Genomic DNA, 20,202 nt, shown 5'->3' with positions numbered 1-20,202 from the left:
TTTGTATTGATTTAAGAAAGAAAGGAAAGGGGGAGGGAGGGCGAGGGAGAGGGAAAGAAACATTGATTTGTTGTACCACTTATTTATGCATTCATTGGTTGCTTCTTATATGTGCCCTGACTGGGGATCAAACCCACAACCTTAGTGCATTGGCACAATGCTCTAACCAACTGACCTACCTGGCTAGGGCCAGAAATTTTTCTCTGAATTAAGAGGGATAGCTCTAGGAAACTCCCAAGCCCAATTGCAATTGTTTCTTAAATTAAGAATTTGGGCCTTTCAAAACCTGTCCTCCTAGGAAATACTCTAGACAATCTGTTGAAACCAGGCTACAAAGGCACTTTACATCTCAGCAAGTCCACTCCTAGATATTTCCCCCAAGAGGAATGAAAAACTAAGTCATTTCAAAATATATACATGAATATTCATAGCAACTTTATTCATGATAGCCAAAAATGTCTATCAACTGATAAATTGTGACATTCATTCAGTGGAATGCTACTAAGCAATAAAAAGGAATTAACTACTCTTATGCAGTCATATGGATGAATCTCAAAATAATTATTCTTAGTGAAAGACACTACAGCCCAGCCAGAATAGCTCAGTTGGTTGAGCATCATCCCGTGCACCAAAGGGTTGCCAGTTCGATTCCTAGTCAGGCACATGCCAGGTTGCAGGCTTAAGCCCTGGTAAGAGGCATGCAGGATGTAACCAATGGATGCTTCACTCTAAGATCAATATTTCTCTCTCTCCATCTCCCTTCCACTCTCTCTAAAAAAAAATCATTAAACTGTTCTTTAGAAAAGAGAAAAAAAAAAGACACCACAGAAAAAAAGAGTACATAGGGTATTGTTTCATTTATAAACTCATTTGCAGTGATAGAAACCAAAACAGTGAATGGTTGGGGTAGAATGTGAAGGGTAGATTGACCACAAAGGGGCATGTTCTATTTTTTTATCAGATTCGTGGTTATATAGGTAACATTTTTCCCTCCCCCTCCCCCCCAAAAAAGGTATCAACCTGTACATATAATAAAACTAGAGGTCTGGTGCACGAAATTCGTGCACCAGGGTAGGGTAGGGTAGGGTAGGGTAGGGTCCCTAGGACTGGCCAGCGATCAGGGCCAATCTATGGGGCAACCGGCAGGGCAATTGGGGCCCCTAGCTCGCACCCGCCTTGGCTGGCCTGGGGCCTGTGGGCTGGGGGCAGTTCCTGCGTTGAGCGTATGAACCCTAGTGGTCAGTGTGTGTCATAGCGACTGGTCGTTCCACTGTTCAGTCTATTTGCATATTAGGCTTTTATTATATAGGATGTATGTGTTTTATTATACCTATTAATTATACCTAAAAAGTTGATTTCTAAGAAAGAAAAAGAAAGGAGGGATAGAAGGGGAAAGAGTACTACAGGGGTGAAATCCCTTGAGGCTGTAGGTCAGGAGAATAGCACAGTGTGGTGTTAAACTGTGTTCAACATCAAGAAGGCAGTCTCAAAGGTGAACAGATTTGTCCCTTTTGCCCAGCTTCACCCATTTTCCTCACCTCCTCCCCCCCAAAATCCTGTAACTATGTGAGTAATGAATGTGTTAATTAACCTTTTTGTGGTAACCATTTTACAACATATGACATATATAAAATCACAATACTGTATACCTTAAACTTACAGTTATATGTCAATTATCTCTCCATAAAACTGGGGGGGGGGGAGTGAACAGGAAAGGTGGTAACAGAAGTGAATATACAGAGAGCCCTAAGAGCCTTTCAAAGAGATGAAGCAGAAATTCTAAATCTAGGGATAAAGCCAAGTATAGAACAAGACAGGTGTCAGACTTTAGAGACAAGAGCAAATCAGGCAGGTTGAGCAAGCATATCCAAACATGTTGCTTAATGGATTGATGCCAATCTGAAGTGAGGTTTTTAATGGCATAACATTCTGTCCTTGGCCTGTCCTATTTAACAATCTTATCAATGATTTAGATGAAGAAGCTGAGAGAGAGAGATAACAAATAAGAGAGATGATATAACCAGGAACAAAAATTAAACCTCTAGTTCAGCAATGGGATTAATGTAAGAAAAAATTATAGTCCTGCATTTAAGTATTCAAAACTAACAGCACCAATATCTGACAGGCAAGATGTAGCTTAATAGCAGCCTGTAGTATAAAAAAAAAAAAGAGGGTCTTTTACAAGCAAAATGGTCAAAATTAGAAACTAGTTTGGCGTGACTGCCTTAAACTCCCCCCATAAAACCTCAATCTTAGCTACATCATTATCTAAAGAGAATGATTATCACTCCTAGACCTAAAAAGAAAGATAACTTTATGCCTAGAGAATTGTGCTCTGTTCTGGGTACCACACTGTAAGGAATAACAGGAAAAGAATAAAGCATGTTCAGAGAACAGCACACAAAATGATAGAAACCATGTAATATGAGGAATGAGTAAGCAAACTGAGAATGCTTAATCTGAAGAAGAGATTTCCCAGGGAACATAAGTATCCTATCCAATATAATAAAAGTCTAATATGCTAAGTGTCCTGTCATCCAGTCATCCATTCAACCAATCAAAGGGTAATATGCTAAGGCTGCTCAACCGCTTGCTATGACATGCACTGACCACCAGGGGGCAGACGCTCTGACCAGGTTAACTTGCTGCTGGGGTCTGGCTGATCAGGACTGAGCAAGACGGGCCGGACATGCCCTGGAGCCCTCCCTTGGTCCCTCTTCAGCCCTGATGGTGCACTGGTGGGGTCCCTCAGCCTAGCCTGTGCCCTCTTGCAATCCAGGACCCCTTGTGGGATGTCAGAGAGCCAGTTTCAGCCCGATCCCGCAGGCCAGGCCGAGGGACCCCACTGGTACATGAATTCCTGCACTGGGCCTAGGCTTTAAATAGTTGAAGTTCTGATATACAGGAAAGGAACTACACTTAACCCCAATGGGTATAACTTAGACAAATTTCTACTCTTTCTTGTCCATAAAATTGATTAGAATTGTTGGTACAAAAAAAGATGGATGTTATGTCAATTTTCGCGATGAAGAAAAAAGGCTAGGGCCATCGCCTGGGCCTTTTGTGGTCCATTTTTACAAAACTTGACTTAAAGATTACATATACAAAAAAAGAAAACTCAAAAGGCCTATCAACATAAAAATACACCAACTTCAATAGTTACCAGGGAAAGGCAAATTAAAACAACACCCATGGCCCTGGCTAGTGTGGCTCAGTTGGTTGGGCATCATCCCTTCACCAAAAGGTCAATGGTTCAATTCCTGGTCAGGGCACATGCCTGGGTTTCAGGCTCAATCCCCAGTAGGGGGCGTACAGGAGGCAGCCAATCGATGTTTCTCTCGCTCTCTAAAATAAATTTTAAAAACATTTTAAAAATAAAACTGCCAAAACCAGTTTGGCTCAGTGGATAGAGCATCGGCCTGCGGACTGAAAGGTCCCAGGTTCGATTCCGGTCAAGGGCATGTACCTGGGTTGCGGGCACATCCCTAGTGGGAGATGTGCAAGAGGCGGCTGGTCGATGTTTCTCTCTCATCGATGTTTCTGACTATCTCTCTCCCTTCCTCTCTGTGAAAAATCAATAAAATATATTTAAAAATAAAATAAAACCACCCATGTAAGATTATAACATTAAGGAAAATTAAACGGGCTGAGGAGTATATGTGAACTCTGCACTACCTTTGAAACTTCTCTATAAATCTAAAATTATTCCAAAATAAAATGTTAATTAAAAACAACACCCTTCATATCTGCAAATTTTTTGTAAGTATGGCAATATCAAATATTAGCAAGTGTACAGGGAAAAGAGAGAGTATAAATTGTTAAAACTATTTGGGGCAATATTCCTAAAGATGCTGATAGCTTTTCACCTGGCAGTTTCACATTCATCAGTTCTATCTGTACTAGTATAACCTACAACAGCACTGCCACTATAGGAAAGGCACTAGCCACATACATGTTACTACTGAGCACCTAAAATGTGGCAAGTCCAAAATGAGATATCCTTTAAGCATAAAATACATACAGAACTTCAAGTATAAACTATCTCATTAATAACTTTTATACTGATTACATGTTGAAAGGATATTTTGGCTATACTGAGCTAAATAATTTATATTGCTAAAATTTATTTCATCTGATTAACCTTTTTTAATGTGGCCACTAGAAAATATAAACTTGGTCCGTCAGGTGTGGCTCCGTGGTTGAGCGTTGACCTATGAACCAGGATGTCAAAGTTCAATTCCTGGTCAGGGCACATGCCCAGGTTGCTGGGTTGCAGGCTTGAGCCCCAGTGGGGGGGGGGGGGCATGCAGAAGGCAGCCAGTCAATGATTCTCTCTCATTATTGATGTTTCCATCTCACTCTCTCTTTCTCTCTCTCCCTTCCTCTCTGAAATCAATAATATATATACAGTAGGTCCTCAGGTTACGTCGGAAATCTGTTCCTACGATTTTTACCATAAGTAGGAATCCACCTACATAAGCACCTATGTCACTCACATGGAGCACATACACAGCAGTAATGAAGTGAAACGGTAAAAAAAATTGAAAAGAAAGATAACAATTCCTAACCTTTACTTGTGGTAATAAAAAACATAAAGCACATATGTACATACGTTAAAATGACGGAACTTTTTTTAAAATAAATACTGTAAATGGGAGATGGCGATGTAACCCCGAAACGACATACATCGAGTCTGACGTAACCCGAGGACTGCCTGTATATATGAATATGTAAAATTGTTTCCACTATGTTTCAATTGGACAGCACTGCACTAGAGCCTCACCCATAAATACTAAATAAATAAAATCAATTTAGTGAGTTATAACTAGCATATTTTTTCTTTTTGTTTTTTTGTTGTTGTTTATTTTGTTTCTTTGTTTTTATAACCAGCATTTTTTAATAAAAAAGCATAGAACAGAAAATATTATACTGCACTGCTATGTGTAAGAAGGGTGAAACTGTTTCATTAAATTTTTGATACAGTGCATTTCCTTGCCATGGGTGGTGGTCAAAAATTTCTGAAACCTCCCACTAAACTCTCTGAAGCACAATATTCACTGCTGTGTTTTTATTTGTAATAGCAACTATTTGAAACACTCCTATATCCAATAAGAGAGACTGAATAAAAGAATTGTAGTATACTTATATTCAATGTAATGTTACTAATCAGCAGTGGAAATAAATGAACTAGAGCTAAAATATTTATATGGGTAAATATCCAAAACATAATGCTGAGCAAACAAAAACAAGTTGTGGGGGGGTGATCACATAAAATGACACAAGGTATGTAAAATTTTAAAAGATGAAAAATTAGTATATGTAATCTTTTAGGTCTTGGAAACATGAAATATCTGAAACATATGGCAAACTGTTAGATTCAATAAAACTTACACTTGTATTCATTATATTATTCTCTATACTGGTCTGTGTGCTTCAAATATTTATGTAAATAGAAAGTCTCAAATACCATACACTTAAAACTCATACTCCCTATTCCATATTTATATCTTTAAGATACTATATCCTAAATTAAATTTTAAGGCAGGTGGTAGTGGGCTTTGTTGTTGTTGTTTTAAAATGACAAGTATTGTCATGGCCAGGTAGCTCAGTTGGTCAGAGCATCATCCAGGTATGCCACGGTTGTGGGTTCAATCCCCAGTCAGGGTACATACAAGAAACAACCAATGAATGCATAAATGGGTGGAACAGCAAATCGATGTTTCTTTCTCGCACTCCCTCTCCCTTCCTCTCTCTCTCTAAAATCAATCAAAATAATGATAATAAATAATAATAATAAATAAAATGATAAGCATTAACAAAACACTGACCTAAACTTTTTAAGTCATAGATTTGTAGCCACGCTGGGTACAATATATTTCCTTTTTATATGAATGTGAATGTGAATATATCACAAGTCTAATCATGTCCCCAGAAAAAAATAAAAGGTAATATCATAAGTTCTCCCATATCTGCCCAGCTGGTGTTGCTCTGTGGTTGAGCATTAACCTATGAACCAGGAGGTCACAGTTTGAGTTCGATTCCCAGTCAATGCACATGCCCAGGTTGTGGGCTCTGTCCCCAGTGGGGAGCATGCAGGAGGCAGCCGATCAATGATTCTCATCATTACTATTTCTATCTCTCTCCCTCTCCCTTCCTCTCTGAAATCAATAAAAAATATTTTAAATTAAAATAAATAAATAAATTATTCCATATCTGGTATCCTGGTCAATCAAATTGCTTTTGTTTATTAAGAATTCCCATAAGTACCCCACATGGATTACCAATTTTCAAAAGAATAAAAATACAATAAAATGTACTTAAGCCTACAACTACACAGGATATAATTTATTTGTCACTGATTATGAAAAGGCACTTCAGGATCTTGCAATAATATTTTAATGTACTTTTAACGCAGTAGATTTCCATTTCAGATTAAACCAATTTATTTAGCATGCCATAAAAACCCTGAGAAAATAAACTATGAATTTTGAATTATGTTTCCTTCCACTAGGTTATAAAAGGGTTCCAGTGTCTTAAACATCTACATTGTTTTCCCGGTACATTAATGAGAAAACATGATACTCCAAAGAGATAAAATTTGGAAACAAAATACATTCAGAAGATCTTAGCCAAGGAAGTAAACAGTTTGACATTTCTTTACTACCATGTAAAGCTATATACCTTTAAAGTCCATGCAACGAAAATCAACATCGTCCATTTTTAATTCTCTGGCTCAGGTCTATGAAACAAGAAAATATTTTAATATTCTGTCCTTTATACTCCTGTTTCTCAATAAATTTATTTTCAAATATTTCCAGTTACTTGTTATTCAATGGGGAAAATGCTAAGGAAATTTTAAAACTCAGAAAAAGTAGTTAATGAGGGGCAGGGCCAGTGACCTGTGCGTGGCCTGGAGGAAATTTTCCTCATCTCTTTTCTTACTGTAATCTGCCTGGCAAAGCAGGAAACCAGTGCTGGAGTACAGTGTGATTGGTCTGACTCATGCTCGTTGTCTCCTTCTAATTGGTTCAAAATTCCCCCCACATATGGCCCAAAGTTGAAAGCATCCAAACACACTGTCCTCTTTCCTTCCCCCTCCTCGCAGACCCAGCTAGCACCTCCAGCTCCCCGCCCCTCCCCCAAAGGTCACCAACCGCCTTCCAAAGGTCACTAACCTTAGGGTTCCAACGGAATGTAGGTCCTTCACACCCAAACTCCACAACTACCATCTCCCGCCTTCAGTGGTCCTCAAACCACTTCCCATATTTTACCCAAGTCAAAAAACCCTGCCTCTGCCGATCTTCCTTCACACTCAGAGTCAACTACACATCCTTAGCTTAAAAGCATTGCCTTAGGAGACTCTAAAAAGTGTTGACCTCAAAAAAAAAAAAATGTGTTGACCTCATGACCACATCATCTTGCTAGTTACAGTCTACCCAACTAACCTGTACATGACCCTCCTCTACCCTTCCTACCTAATAAATCACTCACCGCAGCCCGAAATGCAAACGTCCCCTCCAGGACACCCATCAGCATGCGCTATCCACAAAATGCCAAAATGCCGCTGCTATAGCTACAGCCCATGCGCATAGAAGCTTAGGAAGCTCCGCCCCATACAGTGATGTCAATCAAAGGCCACTCCCATTTGGCCTTTACCCTGTAGAGCAAAGCCTATACCTTGAGGCTCACAGTCTAGTTAGGTCCTGGAGACACGGTGCAGAGCGCCCGGGTGAGAATCATTGAGAGTAAGGAATTATAGTGTTTATTACAATTATTGAGGGAATATTGCAGATGGCCAGAGTAATAGGAAAAGGGAGAACAGGCCTTCAAAGGAAAGAAAATGGAAGGAGGGATGGAGGGAGGTGGAAAAGAGAGGAAGAAGAAGTAAATAATGTTGCTCACTAGTTATTCAAGAGTGGCAAAGTTCAGAAACATCAGAAGTTGAGGAGACAGAAAAAAAAAAACCATGCAGTTCAAGACCGTTTCTGCTGCCCTGCTCTTGCCAATACTAATGATTCTCCAACAGGCTCACAATAAGGGAAGGATTCTCACCCTTCTCAAAACAAATGGTTTTTGGGATGGGAGTAGAATATATAAATAAACCTGCTTGCAGCTAAATCTGTGGGTAATGCTTGCAACCAAGGAATTGGCCTGTATCAAAATCTCCATTCAGAAACAATAGTGTTAAGGCATGATGCCTCCAAATTTGGACAACAACCCAAAATCAAAACATTAACTGGCCTCCCACATCTTCCCTCACATACCACCCTATTAAGCCTTGTGCACCTCAGTCAAGCCATGTGTGAAGCTGGTTAATAGCATAAAGAAGAGAGATTGTAACTTCAATTCTGGAAACTAACAGAGTTACCTCCTGACCCTGAGAGTCTCAGAGTCAGTCACTATTTATCATGCAAAAGATGGGGTTTCTAAACACAATTTCTTTCCCCTGTTCAAAATTTTCTACACCTATATCACATAGTAGAATGAAGAAAAAAAGGAAAACAGAGAAAGTACAGCTATTAACCCCTTTTCTTCTGCATCCTGCAATTTGGTATTCATTTCACAATCTTCAAAAGGGCCAATAGAGCACCCCATAGTTGACTGTCTCCTCATGTACCACATACTGTGTGATATGGTGCTAGCTACTTAGAGTCTCAGCACCTCAATTTCCTCATCTGTAAAATGGGAATAAAAGTAGTTCTAGACTTCTGGTTCAATGGAATAGTGCACATAAAGCATCTAGAAAAGTGGCTGACATATAGTAGATACTTAACAAATGTTAGTTCCCATTATTATTTCCTGGTTGGCAAACTCAGAAATCCCAACTTCTATCATCCCACCCAGGTACCTGGTTCTCCCATAACTTCTTTGTTCATGGATGAACAGATGAATGAACCGGGCAATAATTAGACCTCCGTTCCCAAGCCTGGAGTGGTCCTTACACATTTGAGCTCTTAGTAATTAACAATGTCTATAGGAGAATGGATATTATAGTCTCCAAGATTATATAAGACAGACAGGAATCAAATTACTCTATTGGTTGTAAATATAACTCCAAAGTCAGAGTTACTGAGCTGACACCACTACATTGAAAAGGCCAGTGAATAAAGGCAAATATGCAAAAAGGGTGAAAACCCTAATGTTTATCTCCAATGTTTTTGTTTTTATCTAGATGGCCACCCTAGATGTTACAAGTAATTGAAAATAAAAGAGATGGGAAAAAAAAGTAAAAGGGGAGGGAAGATGAAAGACAATAATAAAACAAGAAGGTGTGTATCGAGGAGGATATGCAAGAATGACTAGTACAATGCCATTAAGTGGCACTCAATATGCTGGAGACTACTTTCCCTTACCCTAGAATAAACTACACATTTTCTACTCCTACTCTTTAACAAATTAATGCAGTAAGGGTGAAATACTTAGTACATAAGGCAGGTGAACAGATTGGACTCTAACGAGAGCTTATTAAGACTCTCATTAATAGAATGGATTAAAAGAGAGTAAGCAGCCAAGAATACATATGTGTTAATAAGGTAGCATTATACCTTGCTAAAAGAAAAAAACACACTCTCAGAATAAATATGCAATTATAGTCAGGAAAATTCTAAAAATGAAAGTCATAATGGAGTAAAGGAGAGGGGCTTGTTCTAGCAGAATAAAACGACCATAAGTAAAATTGTATGGTAATAGTGCAGATAAAGGGAACAAGACAGAAGCAGACCCAAATATATATAGAAATGATTCAGTTAGTGGGGAAAAGAATTGTTCCAGAAAAATATTGAAACAACTAGATAGCCATTTTAAGAAATAAAACTAGATCACTGCTTCACTTCATATGCCAAAATAATCAAAGATTAAACTGAGTCATAAGATTTCTAAAAGAAAATGTGGGTGAATATTTTATAAACACAATGGCAAGATCTAAACATGATCTGAAAACCAGAATCAAAAAGGAAAAATAGCCCTGACCGGTTTGGCTCAGTGGATGGAGCACTGGCCTGCAGACTAAAGGGTCCCGGGTTCGATTCCGGTCAGGGGCATGTACTTTGGTTGCAGGCACATCCCCAGTAGGAGGTGTGCAGGAGGCAGCTGATCCATATTTCTGTCTCATCGATGTTTCTAACTCTCTATCCCTTCCCTTCCTATCTGTAAAAAATCAATAAAATATTAAAAAAGGAAAAATAATAAGTTTTACAACATAAAAATTAAAATGTGAAAGGCTGGCCCTGACCGGTTTGGCTCAGTAGATGGAGCGTCGGCCTGCGGACTGAAAGGTTCCAGGTTCGATTCCGGTCAAGGGCATGTACCTTGGTTGTGGGCACATCCCCAGTAGGAGGTGTGCAGGAAGCAGCTGATCGATGTTTCTCTCTCATTGATGTTTCTAACTCTCTATCCCTCTCCCTTCCTGACTATAAAAAAAAAATCAAAAAAATATATTTTTAAAAAAAAATGTGAAAGGCCCTAAAAGCAAGGTTGAAAGATAAGGCATAGACTAGAAAAATATCTTTTCAACATATGTAATGGATAAAGAGTTAACATATCTAACATAAAAAGAGCTCTTAAATTATTTTTAAAAAGACAAATGCTCTAGCAAATTAATCTGCAAAGGACATGATCTGACAATTTACACAGGAAGAAATATAAATAGCCAATAAACACATAAAAAGATATTCAACCTCAAAGAAATGCAAATTACATCAAGTTAAATGTTTTTTCATTTATCAGATTGGCAAAGGTTAAAAGATTAACAAAACCTCAAGTTGGCAAGATCCACAAAGCAGACACTCTTGTGCACTGTTAGTAGGAGTACACATTATTGTAACTTTTCTGGAGAGCAGTTTCACAATATGTATCAAAATCTTAAATGTGTATACCCTGTTACCAAAAATTCCTTTTCTAGGAACTTTCCTAAAGAAGAAATTGGAAAAATTTGCAAAGATAAACAGAAATGTTCCCTGAAGCACTGCAAACCACTTAAATGTTCACCTAATTATACAATTACCATGTGGACTAGTTATATAATTAGAATATATTAATAACATATATTGGAATACTTATGCACCTTTAAAATCATTGCTGTGAAAACAATATGTAAGTATAAAACTAGGGAAATGTCTATATATTTGAGTTTAAAAAAGAAAAAAGTCAGCAGCTGCTCAAAAATACGTAATTATATACATTTGAATAATTAAAAAAACTCAGAATGTCTTCCACCTGGGTACGAATGGGGAGTGACATAAGTGGCTACAGGGACCAACTAGTCCCACCAATATGTAAATTGTAAAAAAAAAATAAGAAAGAAAAGGAAGGTATACAGTTGTGTTAAATTGTATGTGTATTTGAACAAAAATGTTACCAATGTTTGTCTTTGAGTAGTAGGGTTTGAGAGAATCTACTTTTTCTTTATATTTTTCAGTTTTTCAATTTCCTACAATGAACATATTTTTATCATTATAGAAAAAAAGATAAGCTATTTTTTTTTTTAATCCAGAGCCCAAAAAGGAAGCAGGGAGCTATAGCCATGCCTGTTGCAATGCAGGCAGGACAATACCAGAAACATCAGCAGCATCTCATTAAATCACCCCAGTTCTCTTTTGGACCCCATTTAATCTACTCTCCACTTAAAAGAGCAGGGTCTGTAGAGAGAATTCAGGAGATCTTTGAACTTAACTGGGGAAATGATCTTGATTTTTCACTAACCTCTAACTGAAATTTAGCAATTCCTTTCATTTAAAAATGCAGGCAGTGGTCCAGGGTAGTATAATCAGTACCTATGACTTTGCCACAATAGAAATCGCAAATAATTTCATATCATATGAGTTGTTCCAGATCTGTCAAAATATCATGTATGCTCTTTATTACTTTGATATCAGAGTAGTTACACACCTACTGCTAAATCTTATTCAATCCTATCTAATAATAGAGAAACATGGTAATTAACCATGACTTCGCTACCCTTCCCATTGGCTAATCAGCAAGATATGCAAATTAACTGCCAGCCAATATGGCAGCCAGCAGCCAGGCAGCTGAAACAAACATGAACATGAGGCTTGCTTACACCAGTGATGGAGGAAGTCAACATTCCCTGCCTGCCACAGCTCAGCTCTGAGCTCCGGATGAAACAATGTTGCAATTATAGAACCTAAACAAACCCCAGAAACCTGCTTTCAGCCAGCGGGGCCTCAGAGCTTAGAGCGGCTAGTGATGGCAACAGAGTTTCAATTATAGAATCTAAACAAACCCAGGTACCTGCTTTCAGCTGGCAATGGCCTCAGAGCTGGAGCCTGCTCTCAGCTCCAGTGACAGCTATAGAAGGTAAATTAATCCCAGAATAAAAAAAAAGAAAAAAGGAGAGGCTGGGAGCTTCAGTCACCCACCAGCCTAAAAACAGCCCTCAGCCCCTCACCCAGACTGGCCAGGCACCCCAGTGGGGACCCCCACCCTGAAGGATGTGTGACCAGCTGCAAACAGCCATCATCCCATCATCCAGGCTGGCCAGGCACCCCAGTGGGGTCCCCCCACCCTGAAGGGTGTGTGACCAGCTGCAAACAGCCATCATCCCCTCATCCAGACTGGCCAGGCACCCAAGTGGGACCCTCACCCTGAAGGCGGTGTAACCAGCTGCAAACAGCCATCATCCCCTCATCCAGGCTGGCCAGGCACCCAAGCAGGACCCCCACCCTGATCTGGGACACCCTTCAGGGCAAACCAGCCGGCCCCCACCCGTGCACCAGGCCTCTATCCTATATAGTAAAAGGGTAATATGGAAACTGACCCTAACAGCAGAAGGACTGGGAATGACTGATCACTATGACACACCCTGACCACCAGGGGGCAGACGCTCAATGCAGAAGCTGCCCTCTGGTGGTCAGGGCGCTCTCACATGGGAGGAGCTCTGCTCAGCCACAAGCCAGTACAGCGGTGGTGATGGTAGTCTCTCCTGCCTCCTCAGCACCACTAAGGATGTCCGACTGCAGTTTAGGCCTGCTCCCCGCTGGCAAGTGGGTATCCCCTGAGGGCTGCCGGGCTGCCAGAGGGATGTCTGATTGCCTTCTTAGGCCCAATCCCCTGGGGAGCGGGCCTAAGCCAGCAGGTGGTCATCCCCTGAGGGGTCCCAGACTGCGAGAGGGCACAGGCCAGGCTGAGGGACCCTCCATCCTCCCCGAGTGCACAAATTTTTGTAATATTTAGAGTAATATTTAAATCGACCGAATGAATGACTGGTTGCTATGATGCGCACTGACCACCGGGGGCAGACACTCAATGAAGGAGCTGCCCCCTGGTGGTCAGTAAGTTCCCACAGGGGGAGCACCACTCAGCAGAAGCCTTGAGTCAGGCTCTTGGCTGCTGAGCGCAGCAGCTGTGGTGGGAGCCTCTCCCACCTCAGCAGCAGTGCTAAGGATGTCCGACTGACAGCTTGGACATACCCCAAGAGCTCTTGGACTGCAAGAAAGTGCATGCTGGGCTGAGGGACCCCCCAAGTTCACAAATTTCATGCACCTGGCTTCTAGTGAGTTAATTAATAAGCACATGTATGGCTAAATTATAAATTGGTCTTAATAGTTTGATAACTGGTATGGCTCAGGAGATCACAGTTCAATTCCTGGTCAGGGTACATGCCTGGGTTGCAAGCTTGATCCCCAGTAGGAGGTATGCTGGAGGCAGACAATCAATTATTTTCTTTCATCATTGATGTTTCTATCTCTCCCTCTCCCTTCCTCTCTGAAATCAATAAAAATATATTTTAAAATTAAAAAAATAATAATAAGTTTTATAACTGTATTTCCATACAATTGACCTCATATCCTGGATATGGTGTTGCATACGACAGACAAAAATTCCTGCCTTCATGGAGGATTATTCTTATACAAGGGGGGAAACCACTCTTTCATTCCCATCTGGCACACTGGTCTAGGTGCTATTCCTTAATTACGCCAAGTTTCCTCCTCAGGGCCTTTGCACTGTCTGACCTCTGTGTCTGGGATGCTCTATCCCCCCCAGGTGATTATATGACTCACTTCCTCATTTCCTTCAAGTCTTTACTGAAAGGATGTCTTTCAAATGAGGCCTTCCTTGGTTAACCTATATAAAATACCCCCCAAGGAAACTCCTATCCCCCTTCCTCACTTTATTTTCTCCTGTTAGCATTTATCAATTATTAAAATACACTTAGAGACATATACTTTATTTCTTTATCTTATGTATAGGTTATTGCCTAAACAACTATGAGCTCCATGAAGGCAGGAATTTTTGTCTGTCTGACACGAAACCATATCCTCAGTGTCTAGCACCTAATATGACACATAGTGTGTTCTTAAAAATTATTTGGTGAATTAATTAATGAATTGATTAATTGGTTGACAATTGTTAGGATTAGGGTTAGGGACAGCTAATGGCTGCTTCCATTCCATGTCAAATTTTTATATCTCTCTTGTCCATTGTTTTATTGGAAGAGAGAAAAAAAATCACAGCAAATGTGCTTTTGAAATTGTAGTCACCACAGAAGAACAGTAGCTTATTTACCAGTCACTGCAGAAGGGAGATATGTTTCCCTTCATAAAAATAGTTTGCACCAAAGACAAGATAGATATGTCCTAACACACACACACACACACACACACACACACACACACACACATTCACACACAATAAGTTATAGTATCAAACTATATCATAAAACAAATACAAAAAACTAAATGGAAAAATTGGCATGTGGCATAAAACTAATAAATGCACCAACCCAGACTGCAAAGAAGTGATGCTGGTTGATAAGCACACCCCACAGATTCCACATGGCCAATGATAAAAGTCAATGGACAGTATACAAATGCATGAGGAAATGCAGATAATAAATCACCACATAGGCACCGCCCCACTTATCCTGCTTCTGTAAATTAAAAACAAAAATCCACAGAGCCCTAGCCAGTATTCTCAGTGGTTAGAACGTTGGCCCTTGGTCTGAAAGGCCTCGGGTTCGATTCTGGTCAAGGACACATACCTCAGTTGCAAGCTTGATCCTTCCCACCCCCACCCTTGGTGGGGTGGGAGTGGGAGGCAACCAATCAATTTGTCTGCCGCTCCTCTTTTCTCCCACTCTCTCCAAAAGTCAATGGAAAAATATCCTGGGGTGTGGATTAACAAAAAATAAATAAATAAAAATCCACCACCCTACCTGGTTTGGCTCAGTGGATAGAGCATCGGCCTGTAGACTGAAAGCTCCGGGGTTCCATTCCGGTCAAGGGCACATGTCGGGTTGTGGGCTAGATCCTCAGTAGGAGGCGAGCAGGAGGCAGCTGATCAATGATTCTTTCTCATTATTGATGTTTCTATCTTTCTCCCTCTCCCTTACTCTCTGAAATCAATAAAAATATATTTTTTAAAACTTACTTTAAAAATTATATACAAATATATTTTTAAAAAATAAATAAAAAATATTTTTTTAAAATCTACAGGAAAATGAGGAATTTTTATCTGATGGGCATGTGTTTTTGCAATAAAGTATGAGGCAAAGTCAACAGCAGAGAGTAGGAGGGAGTGATTTGAAGGCTGTGAAAAAGGTAGGAAACAGTTCAGAGAGCAGAGAAAACTGAGAAAAAAGGATTTCAAGCTGCGTTGAGGGCCTAATGGAGGTTGATGATTCTTAACTTGCTCAGCTGTGTGATTACCATCACCAATACTGAACTACACAGGTGAAAGTATAGAGATGTTTGGATTCATCTGGGTGGAAGCAGGGTAGTACTCTGGAGTCTTGCCTAGAGGGATAAGGATACAGTAAACCCTCAGTTTTTTGGACCTCGATTTAACAGACTTCAGATTGAAAGGCCAAAATTTTCAGTCCATATGTGAAAATTAACACTCTGGTAATTTTTAAAATGCTTAACCAAGATTTGCCTATAATTAAATCAACAGGTTATTTCTTTTGTTAATTCACTATTATTTTTAACAAATTTTAGCAAATAGGCCATATGTTGTAAAAAACACTGCAGAAATTTCAGCAAATAAGTAAATATTACATATCCACAAATATATAAATCCGAGGGTCACCACTTGTAAACGTTGTTCAGTGAATGATTAGCATGTAATCACACTGCATTGCACTCAGTAATTGGTTCTGTTGTCTTGTGGAGTGACTTTCCTGCAGCAGTTTTAACACTTGCTGATGTTCCCATATGCACTAAGTCACACCCCAGCCATGTGCATTTGTTTACTCTCGGTAACTGGTGAATGCCAGCATTTAATAGACCTAATTAGTATAAATTTAAAATTACAGTAATACATATAGAAAACTTTTCTGTGAAATTAAACTTTTCATACATACTTAATTTTAATGACACATACATGTCTACATAAGTAAAAACAGGTAAACTTAATTTGTCAATTTTTTAACATATGCATTTGGAAAACCTACTTTATTATATAACAGATTTTCAGCTTCAATGGACACCTCCTTATCCAAATTAGTCCATTATATTAAGATTTTACTGTATTTGCAAGAGAGGTAATGGTAATAAATTCAGGAATTAACATGTGAAAGTGAGCAAGCAAAGATTGTAGGAAAATGATAAAAAGAGAGAAAGTGTGTGGAAGGGGGAAGAGTAAATTGCAGGATTCATGAGGTCAAAGAATTGTGGCAGTTGGGTTACTTGAGCAGGTGAGTTTGGGGAAGCTTGTGATGTTGTGGAAAGAGAACTTGATGTCTGAATTAATGATTTTAGATGTGAACATTCTGGCAAGATCTAGGGCAGTGATGGCGAACCTATGACACGCGTGTCAGAGGTGACACGCGAACTCATTTTTTTGGTTGATTTTTCTTTGTTAAATGGCATTTAAATATATAAAATAAATATCAAAAATATAAGTCTTTGTTTTACTATGGTTGCCAATATCAAAAAATTTCTATATATGACATGGCACCAGAGTTAAGTTCGGGTTTTTCAAAATGCTGACACACTGAGCTCAAAAGGTTCGCCATCACTGATATAGGGTATAACCATATGATTATATAGCTAAGGTGTAATTCACTGAACCAAACCATAGAACCACTCTCTCCTTCACATGTTATAACACTCACATCCACACACTTCTTTGCCCTTCAGTTGCAGGCCCTGGAATTAATGGACTTTAAGAATCTGACTGGAATCTACCTTTCCTGTATTATTTTTCCACCTCACCCCTTCCCAAGTCGTAGGCTCTAGGGCAGTGGTTCTCAACCTTGGCTGCACATTAGAATCACCTGGGAATCTTTTTAAAATCCTGATTTCTGGGCCTCATCCTCCGGAAATTCTGTTTCTTTGTTAGGGGGTGAGGCCACAACATTAGTAACAAAGAAACAGAATTTCCGGAGGATGAGGCCCAGAAATCAGGATTTTAAAAAGATTCCCAGGTGATTCTAATGTGCAGCCAAGGTTGAGAACCACTGCTCTAGGCAAACTGAATTATAAACTTTCCCATCGTCTTGCCTTTGTGCCCAAGGTTCCTTCTTCCTGAAATGCTCTTCCATTTCTGAAATTACACATTTTACCAATCATTTAGGCCTCAGCTTAAAAGCCTTGACCTCCATGAAAGACTTCCAGAACTCCCTCATAGGAATTCTCGTAGTACTTCATGCATACCTCTCTTAGGACATATTATTTCCTACTTTGTGTCTTTGTATATACTTGGGCCAATTTTATCTCTGACTCCTTGAGATTAAGATTAGACACTGCCTAAAGTGATTTTCTACTCCATCTTCAAGCATAGCGACCTACAGAGATTATACACTGTGTTAACTGCCTATGTGTTTCCAAAGTGTGGTACATATGATTATTTTAGGTGACTCACAGCCAAATGATTTTTAACAGTTGGGTATTCTTTTAATGTGTATTAGAAAAAATACTTTGTTTTCCATTTATGATACTAATAAAATGTTTTCTCTTGAAAATAAGTGCACTTAAGCTAAAAAGAATCAAGGGGTTTTTTTTAAATAGCACAGGAATTACACAAATAGAGAATTCATGAAGGTTACAATTAACCTGTCTGAGGTTTGGCAAACACTGCACTGAATGAAAAAAAGACTAGAGCCCAGCCAGAGTGGCTCAGTGGCTGAGCATCAACCTATGAAACAGGAGGTCACAGTTGGATTCTGCGTCAGGGCACATGCCCAGGTTGTGGGCTCAATCCCCAATAGGAGGCAGCTGATCAATGATTCTTTCTCCTCATTGATGTTTCTATCTCTCTCCCTCTCCCCTCCTCTCTAAAATCAATAAAAATATATTTTTAAAAAGACTAGAAAACCAAATCACAGAACTATTCCTTCCTTCACAAATGGCTTATTTAAATAGTAGTACCAGGGTTTATTCCATCTCTCCATTGACAATCTTCTTTAAGAATATAAATACAAGAATTGCCTATCTAAAAAAACAAAAAACAAAACAAAAAATCTCCCTCAACTTCCTCCACTTGTTGCCCTGAAATGCTCACCTAAAGCCTATGTCTACTTCCTCACCCTCTACTCAGTCCACTGATTGAAACTGCTCTTGAAATGATCACTTACTAATTGACAAAAACAATGAACACTTTTTTGTCCTTATTTATCTTGGCTCTCTAGGCAGCGTTAGACATTATTGACTGTCTCTAAAAAGTTCATTCCTCCCTACACTACCATATCACCGTATCTTCAGTCATTCCTTCTCTATATTGTGCCCTGATTCCTCCTCTATACCTTAAACTTTGCCCCAACTTTGTTTTATTATGATGATTATAAAAGGAATGAAAAACTAATGTTTGTACCTGATTTAAAAAAATGAAAAAGTACAGAAGAGAAACCAGAGGTTAACAACCTATCTATTTTTCCAGCAAGGAAAAAAAGTGTGAATATATCATCTTTTGTTCTTTCACGGGAATGTTCTGAACCTTGAGGTTTTGGCTCCATTTTGTTTCTAGTTAGTAGTATGTCTTTAAGATCTTTCCATATGACCTCTTAGCACATATAAGTCTATTTAGTTATGGCTGTATAAATATTCCAATGAATTAATGTATTGTAACTTATTTAACTAGTTCCTTGCTGATGCCCATTAGGTAGCTTCCAAGTTTTATACAATTTTGAATGTCACAGTAGATATCTTTATATTTATATTTATACTAGTGGCCCAGTGGATGAAATTCATGCACAGGGGTAGGTAGTGTCCCTCAGCTCGGCCTACACCTTCTCCAATCTGGGACCCCTCAGGGGATGTCCGACTGCCAGTTTAGGCCCGATCCTCTCACAACGGGGGACAGCTGGCTCCTAACTGCTCACCTGCCTGCCTGCCTGATCACCCCTAACCACTCTGCTTACTGGCCTGCTCACCCCCAACTGCCCCCCCGGCCCCGCTGGCCTTCTCACCCCCAACTGTCCCCCCATGCCGGCCTGCTTGCCCGCAACTGTCCCCTCACCAGCCTGCTCGCCCCTAACTGCCCCCCCATGCCAGCCCGCTTGCCCCCAACTGCCCTCCCCTACCAGCCTGCTCGCCCCCAACTGCCCTCCCCTACCAGCCTGCTCGCCCCCAACTGCCCCCCCCACCCCTGCCAGCCTGATCACCCCCAACTGCCCTTCTCCCCTGGCCTGATCACTCCTATCTGCCTCTGCCTTGGCCCCGCCACCATGGCTTTGTCCAGAAGGATGTCCGGAAGGTCTCCCGGTCTAATTAGCATATTACCTTTTTATTAGTATAGATTGTAAGATTATTTTTATCTGAGTTGTCAGATCAAAAGTAATGTTTTTAATTCTTGTATCTTCAAATTACCCTCCACAAGTTACCAGAATGTGTATCCCCCATCATGCAGAAGACTGCCTGTTTACCCTCACTTTTGCCAATACTTAGTCAGTGAAATTTGTTTTCTCAGTCTGTAAAGAACTGAGACCTAATGGTTCTTTTTCCTTGCATTTCTTTAATGTGTGAGGTTGAGTATTTTTCTTATATTTGTTGGTGTTTCCTATTCTTTTTTCTGAACACTATTTACATCCTTTACCCCCTCATTCTATCAGGTATTCACCTCTTATTGATTTGTAAGCTGCTCTTTGTATATAAAGGAAATAATATAAATTGTACTATAATTTTTTCCTTTTGATCTTGCCCAAAGGCAGTCTTTAGGCGCGCGCACACACACACACACACACACACACACACACACACACAAACACACAGCTATTACATACACATGTCCTCTGAATGTATGACTCCT

The 20,202-nt window shown here is 39.8% G+C and overlaps 1 protein-coding gene across 1 annotated transcript in view; it reads right to left on the bottom strand.

Moving 5' to 3' along the window:
* The window catches only part of TEX11 (testis expressed 11), a 422,533-nt gene extending 415,304 nt beyond the window's left edge, over positions 1-7,229 (bottom strand). Inside the window, exon 1 of the mRNA XM_059678680.1 lies at positions 7,176-7,229. Within this exon, the coding sequence (XP_059534663.1) occupies positions 7,176-7,229 (54 nt within the window). The remainder of the gene's footprint in view (positions 1-7,175) is intronic.
* Between the last annotated feature and the right edge of the window lie 12,973 nt (positions 7,230-20,202).

Source organism: Myotis daubentonii, chromosome X (assembly GCF_963259705.1).
Source record: "Myotis daubentonii chromosome X, mMyoDau2.1, whole genome shotgun sequence".
In the NCBI taxonomy this organism is placed as follows: Eukaryota; Metazoa; Chordata; class Mammalia; order Chiroptera; family Vespertilionidae; genus Myotis; species Myotis daubentonii.
The sequence above is the reverse complement of the archived record's forward strand: the minus strand, read 5'-3'. Positions and strand labels throughout refer to the sequence as shown.